Raw genomic sequence first — 11,629 nt, forward strand, 5'->3', positions numbered from 1 at the left:
ATTTAGGTAGCCGAATATTCAATAATTATAAGTGAAGTTTGCTATTGGACTTGTTATCAACTTATTTTGCTTGTGTAACCAGATTTCATAAGTTAGTAGCTTAACTAAAAATTCTTTTCAGAATCCTTATAATTTGTAAGAGAAACAACCATAAAATAATCACACAGGAAATAGTGAGATAGAGATTTTACACATCTAAATACAATCTCTAGTAATTCAGGTCTTTTCTCATGCTAATAATTCAATTGCTGGGATTTAGCAGCAGAAGACAATTGCATGTCACCAAGTGGTATAAATACAAAATGAGAAACTTTTAATATCTGTGAGAAAAAATGATGTTATTAGCATTCATAGCAGAGCCTTTAATGTACCGTGTTTCCATTACTTAAGAGTAGCATTTGTTTGATCTATTCAGAGCAATTCTGGATAGGGGAATCTAATTCATGGACTCAATAATGTTACAGCATCTGAGACCAAGAGGAATATTGCTCCCTTTGCTGCTCACCACAGAACTTCTGGGTACAGACTGCAAGGACATACTCATGTTTAATTATTATGAAAATGTCACATAAAAATGAGAAGGGAGTTAAATCACTGTACAAAGATTTAAACTGGAAGCCGGTCGGGTTTTAATAACACTGCATGTGAATTATGTTTCCAATAACACATAAATGTATTATGAAACTTTAGCCAACATAAAGCAGTTTCCTATGGCTTAACGTATTTGAAAAGAGAATAGCTGTACTTGTGGTAACAGAAATACCAATTATGAATCAAACATGTAGTTTAATTCACTTTATTATAGCTGCGGTTGTTAAGGGAAAAGCTGTGTTTAAATACTTTCTCCTCACTTTGTGAAAGTGAAGAGACAATGTTCATTCCCTCATATTTATGGGAGTATAATAAACCCCTGCTATTCACCATAGTGCCAGACACCATCTCAGCTCGTCGCTTGCTTTGACAGTGCTCCAGAGGCCTTCTACCTCTCCCCTGCCACCCACCACACAGCGATGTCCATCCCCTCCATCTTAGGCCCTTTCCCCTTTGGCACACCACAGCACCTCCAGACTTACCCAGTGTATTCAAGGGTGCAGACAATACAAGCAGCTACAGGAGAGGGTAGAGATGCAATTTCAAAGGAAACCAACAGACTTGGTGCGTGGGGTATCTGCACAGGGGCCTGCATGAGTCTCTGTGAGGGGAGGCCGGGGCTGCCCAGGGCCTGACAGGACAGGACTGGGTTGAGCCAATTCCACAGCAGCCCCACGGCAGCCCAGCCCCAACACTGGTGGTGCCCCTCTGATAATTTGTTGAAGAAAGGGCAAAACATCTCATGGCAGTGAGATGTGAGGGGGAAAAGTGTGAGAAACAGCTCTGTGGACAGCAAGGACAGAGGAGGAAGGGGAAGAGGCGCCTGCTGCGCTGCAGCTGGGCCTCCCTTGAGGCCTGTGAGGGGATCACAGCCAAGCAGATTTTCCTGAGGGAGAGCAGCCTGTAGGGAGGGTCCCTGCTGGGGCAGGGGGAAAGGGTAAGGAGCAGCTGAGAGGATCTGTTATGGACTGACCCCAGCTCCTGTTCCCCCTCTTCCTGTACCACAGGGTGCAGCTGGGTAGAGGAGGTGGCAGAAAAGGAGTGAAGTCGAGTCTGTAAAAAAAAAAAAAAAATAGGGGTGGTGGCAAGGTGTTTTTGTGTTTATTTTTTTAATTTGTCTGTTTCTCAATATCCAAATATATTTTAACTGGTAATAAATTACATTTATTTTCCTCACGTTGAGTCTGCTATGCCTGTGAAGGTACTTGGCAAACAGTTTAATTGTAAGAACATTTTTACTTCATAGAGATGGTTGCTTTATTCTATTAAAAAAGCAGCATTACAGTCCTGACTGCAGTGGACCCATAACAGAGGCTGATAGCTTGTGTGTGTCCTAACTGCTCCGTTTAGGATTTAAATAGCAGTATTCAACTGCAGTCTATATCTGCTTTAGCTGGAAGTGAGTGAGAACATCCTAAAATTTACAGACAAACCCCTTTCAGCCTCAGGACAACTGTCAAGCCATCATAAGCCACTGCTATTCTGTTTCCCCTGCTTCACCTCTGAAAGGGCAACCCTAACATTTCACATATATTTAATATTAACATGAAAGTTACTACGCCTTCCAGCTTTAAGTTTTGGTTTTTATCTCTAACATCAAATCAGCACCAAAACAAACAACAAAAAAAAGCATACAACTGGAAGTGTCAGTCCTTAATCCATGAAAGCTGCGGTTAAGTCAGCTGCTTCAAGATCACAATAGTTTATTCGCATTGTGCATGATCACCCTTCTTAAACTCTAAGTTATCTTGTTATTACAAAACTTTAATTCAGATTAAAATCATTTAAGATCTCTTAGCTCATTACTCTTCTAATCTGTCAATAAATCCCTATATTGTGTATGACAAGAAATGGCTGGTATATCCTTTGTAACAGTCTAACCCAAGAGTAAACACCATTTTAACAGACATTGTTATTTCACATTGTTCCTGCCTATTAAACATTTAAAAATATACAAGTTACTTAAGCTTTAAGCAATACAAAGAGCAAATCTTCTCCTTTATTAAGGCTTTAAAAATACAGTATATGCTGTTCAGCCCTCCTTTTTGCTGAAATAAGTGGTTATGGTTTACTTCTCAGGTCCTTAGCCATTTCTCTATTACACATTCAATTTCCATCTGACTATCTGTACATTGTTTCTAACAAATGCCCTCCCCTTTGAAAGAACTTAATGTGTTTAAACAAATGGGTGTCCCATCAGCACCTCTCTGCTCACTCCATTCTTGCTCTAGGGGTAATGGATCTTCCCAGTTCCTGTAATTCCATGATTATGGGTAGAAAATGTAGGACTTACTCCTAACTTTAACAGTGCTATCTCATCTTGGAAGGATTAAAAAAATAAAATCATGTGTTACTGTACACAACAGGCTAACAAAATGAATGTTTATCAGCATAATAGAATGTACAAATTTTTACATTTTTGTTTGTGGTTTAAGTTGTGCAAAGCCTACTAGTGTTAAACATTTGAAATGCAAAAACATCCCAACATGCAATATGAAGCAATAGTCTGGCTCCTGGCAGCTGCATACTTGCAGGAGAATCACATGTATTCCAAATACTCTGCATTGCTTTCCCTCATGTCAGTAGCTCTAGTGAACAGATCCAGTTCATTCAGGCAACGGGGACACACACTTCCCATCTCTCAGCAGTGGTATACTTGAAGAAAAAAATACAAGTTACGCAGTCCACATACGTGCAGGATAAAAATGCAGCCAGGCAGACAGGATAGAACCATAGGAAGGTCCCTCAGCAACATCCTCATTCAGTCATTTTGCTTGTTAGAGTCAAATTGGAGACACACAAGTGCTTGGGACTGTGGACCCAAAAAGGGGCTACAGAGGACTTCTAAATTTCAGAGGCACAAGACAGGGACATTTTATACATCCAGAGTCAGTTGAATGAAATAAACCTTAAAAAAAATCTTCTGACTTCATCTTCATTATCAAATATAATCAACAGCAAGATCACTGCAACTCAACCATGTGCTGATGCCTCACAGAGGCCAGAAGAGCATTCTCAGCTGTTTTTCCAGTTCTCTTTCTCATCAGCATCTGAATGGGTGTGTAGTGAATCCTGAGGAGGAAAAAAAATAAGAGATTTCTTGTTTACCACTTCCTCTTTTTCTCATTTACTCCTTACTCCAGCAGGAGAATCAAAGAATCCCACCTACCCCCCTTTCCACCCATGTGGCCAGGAACCATAACACCAACACTGCAGGAGATTTTGCTGCTGAGAGCTGCCCTGCTGCATTCCCCCTCCCTGCAGTTTCATTTCTCCTGCCATTACAAGTTTTAGTTTGAACGATCTTGCTTAAGAAGTAAAATAAAGCGCTCAACCCAGACACCTGTCATCCTGGTTGCACAAGACTCTCTTCGCTGGCACGGGATTTTTCTTTACCTGGGTTAGAAGTTGATGACGTCTCAGTTGTCTATAAAAATGCAACACAGAAGGATCAGCTCTCACTACTTTTGGGTCAAAATCCAGAACACGGAGACCTGCAAGGCTACGGGCTCGGGAAAGGGCTACATAAGCCTGCCCACTTTCAAAGACACGAGACAGGGAGATTTCCACACAGTCTAGAGACATGCCCTACCAAAGACAGAGAGAAATCTGTTATACAATATACACAAAGAACACCACATTGCATCAATACTAACCTATCCAGTGAGCCTGTTAAAGGCTGTACCATCCTCGATGTACAAGCCTGATGAGAAAGAAGGTCCCTTGTTTGACTATATATTTAACTGATTAAAGGGTGGGAAATGGTAGAAAGAAAACGACAGCTTTCTAACGTCAGTAAACTGCTATCAGACAGTAGAATCCAGTAACTCTTACAAGCCTGTTATTGTGTGAAACTCTACAAATCCCATGAACCCATCACAGCAGGGAAAGAAGTCCCACTGTTTTCACTCCTGGTAATTAACTGGAGGAGCCATCATTCTCAAGCAGTACATCTGAGAGAGGGTCTGGGTTAGTTCTGGCACACCCCGCCTGCATCAAGAGAAATAAATCCCAGGAGGCAAAAATTTACAACATGGCTTGGGAACAAGCTCATAGGTCTCTTTCTGAGAGGAGTTTATCAGACTGTATGAATCATTCCAGAGAGGTAGTAACTGCATGAGTTACATTAAAAAAGAGACGCATCAAAGGGACAGTTTAGTCCAAATAGCACATCTGTGACTACTGCAGCTTCCTCGGGTACACAAAGCAAACCTCAGGGTCACAAATGCTGATAATTAATAAGGAAACACAATCCTGACCAGCCCACAGCAGTTAACTACTGCTGATTTACAGTCCAACACCAAGCGTGTAGACAGCAGCACCATTATGGAAACTCTAGGATCCAAGACGGGCTAGCAGTACTATTGCCTACCGAACTAAGCTTATAGACAAGCATCATGATCAGAAGAGATGCTGTCTTCCCTGCAACTAGAGACATACATACCTGAGAGCTTCCCCACAAGGGCCTTTCATTTTTCCTTCCCATTTCACCAGCAATGCAAGCTCACCCAAAAGAGAAGGCTTATGACAGTATACAAGCCTATAGACAGTTGCGTAAGAACACCCACCTGACTCTTGTGAATGGAAATGGCCCATGCCAGTTTTAGGGGCAACTGTTGGCGACTCAGATGAACTCCAGGTGGCCCTTTGAAGACCCACCTCTCCATTTTGATGATTTGCGTGACCCCGCAGAGAAACCTCACCTTGGGAAGCCCTGTAGGAATAGAAAGGAAAAGGAATAGGAGAAAAACAAGGGTGTATTCCTGACACTCAACAGCAGGAAGCCAGCAGCCTTACGAGCTGTTTGGTTTTTTTTACCTCTATCCCATACCAGTCATTCATGAGTTTTAGGGCTACGTTAGAAAATGTCATAAAAAAAAACAGAGCCCACACATGGTTAAGTAGGATGTCCTGAAATTAAATTTGGGACTTACTTAAGCAGATGAATTAAACTCATAATTTATCAGTTTACATTCAGAGAAATACATGTTGCAGGTAACAGAACATTATTATGAGGAAAATGAAAACAACCAAGACTTGTTTCAACAGCACAGAAAGAAATACAAAATGAGCAAACGTATCCAGAGAATAAAGAGAAGCAAACATGGGAGGCCTTACAGATTAGGCTGCAGCTGATGCAGCAGATGACATGACAGCCCATGAAAACCACAAACCTCTTGCTGCAGAGATCTCTTCCCTGCTTTCCCTTAGATTATTCTTAAACAATAAAGAAAATTAACAAGTCCATTAATTTTTTTTTTAAAAAAAAAAAAAAAAAAGAGGCTACTTTACCCTTCTGATCACTTTCAAATCCCACAACAACTCCTCGTGCTCCATTGACCAGCCCTTGAGACACATCCAGATTCTTAGCTAGCATCACCTACAAGGGAAAAAGAAAAAATCCCTTTCTAGCCTGTTTAGCCACCTCTAGCTAAGCTTCTAGCCAGAAAGCATAAGCATGTCCATGTTATCCTATTGCAGAATAGAGCATAATCTCTGATTAAACTGAATTTATGGCACAGCCTTCCCTTCCTAGGATTCCCAGCTACGTAGTTCTGCAGCACTGAACACTTTTCCCTTGTGTTGCTTCTGTCCACAGCTGCAATGTCAGATCCAGGGAACAGATTTCCTCCTCCCAAATGACAACAAGCTTAGATATGTATAATTTCTGGGCACCTAGCGTTGCTGCTTTAACACAACCTGTTCTGCTTTGACAGCCCCAGCACACAAAGAGCCCAGTACTTCACATTTGGCAATCTGTGTCTTGCGCTTACAGGTCAGGAAGGCTGCTATGCCTGAAGCTGAGACTGCAGGCAAGGACTGCCTATGCCCTCTGCTTCCTGGAAGCTTCTGTGCCTGATGGGAAATGTGTCAAAGTCCTAGTGCTCACCACTGTCCATGGGACAGAGACCTGAGCTCAAATCAAGTCAACTTTCTGTTTGGATTCCAAGCAGAAAGGACACAAAGAGTGGGGTAGTCTTCTGTTGGTATGGGTTTTCCATACATAATCTGCATTCTATACATTAATCTACTGTATAGATTTATATACTGTTTATTTTTCTTACACCATTTGATCTGCTGGACTTTCCCAAACAAGCATACATACACACACTCACCTGAGCTCCAACCTTTAACACAACTTTACCACCCACAGGACACTGAGCATCAATTAATTTCACGAGCATTGGGTCACTGTCCAAAGCTTCAAAACTGTGCACTTCTCCTGTTAAGGAAAGAAAGGAGTCACAAATTACAACCATTGGATATAAGCTATGCAGTGTTTGCAGGAGACTCAGCTTTTATTTGTTACAGCAATTCCTCTTTTAATATCCCTCCTCTCCCCTGCTGGTATGACACTTTCACACAAGCCCTGTTCTACCCAACAGTGAAAAGCTCATTGATACCTCTCCTCCCAGCACACCTCCCAGAGCACAAGAAGGCTTGGGAATTAAAGACCAGCAATTAAACAGGAATTGATCAATTGCCATTTTGAGCACAGAGCCAGTTTCACTCACTGCCAACACCAGATCTCCAAAGAGGACTAAGGAGGAATCCTTGGGCCTGACAAGGAGGCAAAAATGAAATAGCCCGATAACTCAAGTAGCATTGGTTAGACCATGGCCTGAGATGCTACAGAAGGAAGAAGCAGAGGTGGGGAGGCACCAGTGACCCACCCTATCCCATTGCAAGCAATAAGTTCACTGTCTGTTGCACACTAAGTAACAAGGTGGATTTAGAAGAAATTTGTGAAATTTCTCTCCAGGCAGCTCAACTCCTACACGCACAGCTCAGACTAGCACTGCTGTGCATGACAGAACACCGATTGTCCTGTCACCGCAATATCCCCATTGGATCCACTTAGAGCTCAGTCCTGAAGCCAGCAGCTTCCTGCACAAAGTTCACCTGATAGCTGTTGCAAGCGTTTCTCATTAGTTAGTTCTACATCATCTTTGTGAGTGCAGAGCCGTGTAGCCAGGATCCCATCACGCTCAGACCTGTTAGTAGCTGTCTGCATTAGCAGACTGGTAACCTCCTCTGTGCACCTGGGGATCCAAAAAAAAGGGATTATTATTGAAAGCAACCAGGAACGTGTCTTGAGCAGCAGCAACTCCCACACTGCTACATCAGGCTTTGCAAGCCCAAGCCTCTAGCAAGAAGGGTGGAGAGACATAACTACACAAAATTGGAGAGCCACATAAGTGTGTACCCCTGTCCGTTCCCAGACATTGCCAGCTTGATATCAATTGCATTCCCTAGCAGAAGTTGTAAAGAGGGATAATAGAAAGGGTCCTTGGTCCTTCCTTACCATAGCAGCATACAGTAAACTGCCTTACCTTGACTAATGCATTCACAGCTATTGCCCCCAGCCACACACCCCTCACAGAGAACACAAGGAAGAGGTAACAAATGGCTCTTCCCTCTGCTCCATCAGCAGGGAACAGAAAGAGCTGAGTTTCTCCTCACCTGCCTAAACGGACCGCACTCAGGAGCGAGATAAACGTCTTATCGGTCTGTCTCCGCACTTCAGTGAGCTCCATGTTTATGTGGATGCATTTCCTCCAGCTTTTTGCCTGGCAAATCATTTTCTTGTTAAGAAAAGACAGACAAAGTACAAGGGCGAGCTTACGGACAGCTTTCTACCTGGAAGCAGAACTTGATTTCTTCGTTAGCCTTGCACACTGGGGGTAGCTGCAAGAAGTCCCCACAGATGATTAGCTGAATTCCTCCAAAAGGCTCATCCCGTTTCCTCACTGCTCTGAAAGGAAAGGAAGAGAAATTCTGAATGCCCTCCAGGACCTGACCATAGCCAAGACTCAGAAGTTTCTTCTCTGAAATTACTTCTCTGTCAGTATGTTCAAACATCCACATTAAAAGATGGTTATCCTTGGCTGTGTCAGAACAGTTGAAATAATTAAGCAATGTTATTGCAGTACTTTCATTTTTCTCTGCCTATCCACCCAAAACGTCATTGCCAGTCTTCTTCAGTAGCTGTTATACGACAGCTGTCTCCTGCTCCTCAATGTTCATCATCAAGACAAGTTCATTGTGTGTTCTAGACTCAGCTCTATAGAGAGCATATTGCTCTGGAGATGGAAACCACAACCAGAACAGCCACAGCTGGGAAGATGTGATCACGGTCAAAACTTATCTCAAGCTAAAGGTCTGTCCTAATGCTGGCTATGATATCGGGCTTTCCTTTCAGGAAGGAAGCAACCTGGAAGTGTAGGGAAACTCACTTTTTTTTTTTTGACCTGACAATCACTCACCTCGCCACTGCCTCTAGCTTGTCAAAGAACTTGCCATCCACCATTGAGATCTCATCGATAATTAAGTGCTGGCAGGCCAGCCAGTGCTGGCGCACTCCAGGTCTCTCTGCCAGCTGGATACACTGCTCTAGTGGCGCCTTCCCAGAGCCAATCCCTGGCAGGGGAGAAGAAAGCAAGCTTTGGGAAGCTCCTAACTCCCTGGAAAGGGAGCCCTCAGCTCCTTACTGCCTGACCGACCATTACCTGCAAAGGCGTGGAGCGTCGTGCCACCGATGTGGCACGCTGCCACCCCGGTGCTGGCTGTGGCATAGGTGCTATTTGGAGGGAGGGAGCCCACGATCTTCTTCAGCAGGAACGACTTCCCGGTCCCTAGGAGGAGGCAGAGGAAACCTCTTTCACCCCCGGCTCCCCCCCAGGGGCTCCGCTCACTCCCGGAGGAGTGCCGGAACCGCAGGGGTGCGGGAAGCAGCAGCAGCAGCAGCTCGGGGCCGAGGGTTTCCCCCGGTGACGGCCTCCCCCGGCCCTCACCCGCGCAGCCGGTGAAGAAGACGCCCTTCCCGCTGCGCACCGCGCCCAGCACCGCCTCCTGCTCCGCCGAGAGCCTCACCGGGGGCCGCCGCTCCGCACGGGGCACCTGCGGGACGGGAGCAGCGTGAGGGCGGCGGCGGCTCACCGGGGCCGCCCCGCCCCATCCCGGGGCCTCACCTCCGCCGGGCGCTGCCCCGGCTCCTCGCCGCCGTCAGCCCGGGGGCGGCCGGGGCGGCGCAGCACGTCCTGCTCCCGCAGCGGGCTGATGATGGAGAAGGCCGGCGGCGGCCGGGCCAGCAGGCGGGGGCAGCGCGGGGCGCCCTGCGGGCCGGCGGCCAGCTTGTGCCGCAGCAGGCGGAGGAAGCGGCGGAGGGCGTCGGGCGGGCAGTCGGACAGCAGCAGCTGGGCGCCGCCCGGGGCCAGCCGCACCGCCGCCCGCCCCTCGCCGGCGAACCGGGCGAAGAGCCGCACGGCGTCGCCGCTCAGCGGGAAGCTCAGCGCCGCGCCGCTGCCGGTACCGCCGCCGAGCACCCGCAGCACCGGCTGCCGCAGCTCGTTGCGGCCCAGCAGCACCAGCGCGCCCCGCACCACGCGGCGCCGTGGGGCCGCCCCGCCCGGCAGCGGCTCCTCCACGGCCACGGTGCAGCGCAGCTCCGCCGCCGCCATCTTACAGCTGCCGCCCGTTCAAACCGGCCGCGTGCCGCCGCCGCCAATCAGCGCCGGGGGCTTTAACTCGGCGGCCAGTAGGAGGCGGGAGGGCGGGCGAGCCGGGCGGTGCGTCACGCGTTGCTAGGCTGCGGGACGCCGCGCGGAGCCATGGCGGCCCGCGGCGGGGCGAGGGAGCAGCCGGACCCGGTGCAGCTGGACCGGCTGCTGGGCGAGCGCGTGCGGAAGGAGCTGCGGTGCCTCAGGCTGCACACCGAGCACGGCCTGAACCCGCTCAGACGCGGTGAGGCGGCCGGGCCGGGGCCCCTGGGCCATGAGGTGCTCCTGGCAGCTTGCCCTCAGCACCCATGGCCTCCAGCATGCTGAAGGCCTTCCAGTTTCCAACTGGAAGCTGTCAAATACTCTCAAATTCCTCTCAAATACTGCTTTGCCTTTACAGCTTCAGTAAAATAGTTGGCCTTAGACTGGGGAAATAACCACAAAGAATATTTGCCATGATAGATAAGCTATAGCTGTTTGCAGTGCTAAATGCGCATTAAAGCAATTCACTTAATTCTTTTTTCAGTTCACACAGTCACCAAGAAGCCTATGTCTTGGCACGACAATATCGAAGAGCCTGCAGATGGTAAGGAAGCTCTGAACTGCTTGTGATAACTATGAGAAAACAACCAACTGCCTCCCACCTTGGGTGTCTTGCTGTTTGGACATGGTTGAGATGTCCCGTGCCATCACTGGTGACTGGTTTGTATTTTGTTAGGTTTTAAACATACTGCCTTTCATTTGTATTTGTGTCCCTTAAACCAACAGAAAAGTTTCTGAATGTTATTCATCATGCTGCACTGGAGCCAACAAAGAAATATTCAGAGCCACAAACTGAAAGCCAGGAAATAGGCTGGAACACAACACCTTTGGTGAGTAGAGTGGTTAAGGATTCAGCTCTTTGCATGAGTAGGGGGAACTGAGTTTATATAGCCAGGAACTGTTTCAGAAATGAAATTATCCTTTTTCACCAGGTTCTACTGTACTGAAACAGTGAACAGTATATACTAAAATAAAGTGGTACTTTACTCATTAGTATTTTTTTAGCACATCACTCTTCTCTGGAGGGACTATACTCATTCTAGAAAAGCCCATGACTTCAGCCTATAATTGTTTTCCAGATTGATGTAGACCGCAGTGATCGCAGACTCTACTTCCCACGCCGGAAAACAGAGATCACTAAACTAGGCAGCTGCCGTGTGGCACCTTGAAGAAGCAGTATGAGAAGTTGCAGTAGGAGAATGGCAAAGCCACACAACGTAGACTGAGGCAGTTAATGACATATAATGTATTAGACCCTGTTTGTTACTAGGCAAATGTGTTAGATTTCTGGCACCAGAAGACTACAAGAAAAGGGAGAACCCATCTGTCCAGATTTGCAGCCTGACAATAGTTACAAAAATAAACCTATTAATAAGACTTCTGCATTTGTCTTGCCGCTGTTTCCAAAACCATCTACACAAGTAGTCTAAGAAAACCCTTCAACTTCTTGACAGGCTTCAGACTTCTCATTTTGACATCAGCAACATGACCCAGAA

General features: G+C 46.5%; 2 protein-coding genes across 2 annotated transcripts; one reads left to right on the forward strand and one right to left on the reverse strand.

The window, feature by feature from the left end:
• Positions 1 to 1,675: 1,675 nt before the first annotated feature.
• On the reverse strand, positions 1,676 to 10,103 carry PIF1 (PIF1 5'-to-3' DNA helicase). The gene is made up of 12 exons (XM_035333270.1): positions 9,564 to 10,103; positions 9,387 to 9,492; positions 9,102 to 9,227; positions 8,859 to 9,012; positions 8,233 to 8,347; positions 8,056 to 8,162; positions 7,495 to 7,634; positions 6,708 to 6,814; positions 5,884 to 5,971; positions 5,160 to 5,305; positions 3,988 to 4,179; positions 1,676 to 3,663 (listed from the first exon to the last, which is right to left on the reverse strand). The coding sequence occupies exons 1-12, from the start codon at positions 10,050 to 10,052 to the stop codon at positions 3,607 to 3,609; spliced, it is 1,827 nt and encodes a 608-aa protein (XP_035189161.1). The 5' UTR covers positions 10,053 to 10,103; the 3' UTR covers positions 1,676 to 3,606.
• A 62-nt stretch (positions 10,104 to 10,165) lies between these two features.
• Positions 10,166 to 11,510, forward strand: FAM183A (family with sequence similarity 183 member A). The gene is made up of 4 exons (XM_035333272.1): positions 10,166 to 10,335; positions 10,618 to 10,677; positions 10,860 to 10,963; positions 11,213 to 11,510. Exons 1-4 carry the CDS (start codon positions 10,203 to 10,205, stop codon positions 11,300 to 11,302), a joined length of 387 nt encoding a protein of 128 aa, XP_035189163.1. The 5' UTR covers positions 10,166 to 10,202; the 3' UTR covers positions 11,303 to 11,510.
• The last annotated feature ends 119 nt before the right edge of the window (positions 11,511 to 11,629 follow it).

Source organism: Oxyura jamaicensis, chromosome 8 (genome assembly GCF_011077185.1).
Source record: "Oxyura jamaicensis isolate SHBP4307 breed ruddy duck chromosome 8, BPBGC_Ojam_1.0, whole genome shotgun sequence".
In the NCBI taxonomy this organism is placed as follows: Eukaryota; Metazoa; Chordata; class Aves; order Anseriformes; family Anatidae; genus Oxyura; species Oxyura jamaicensis.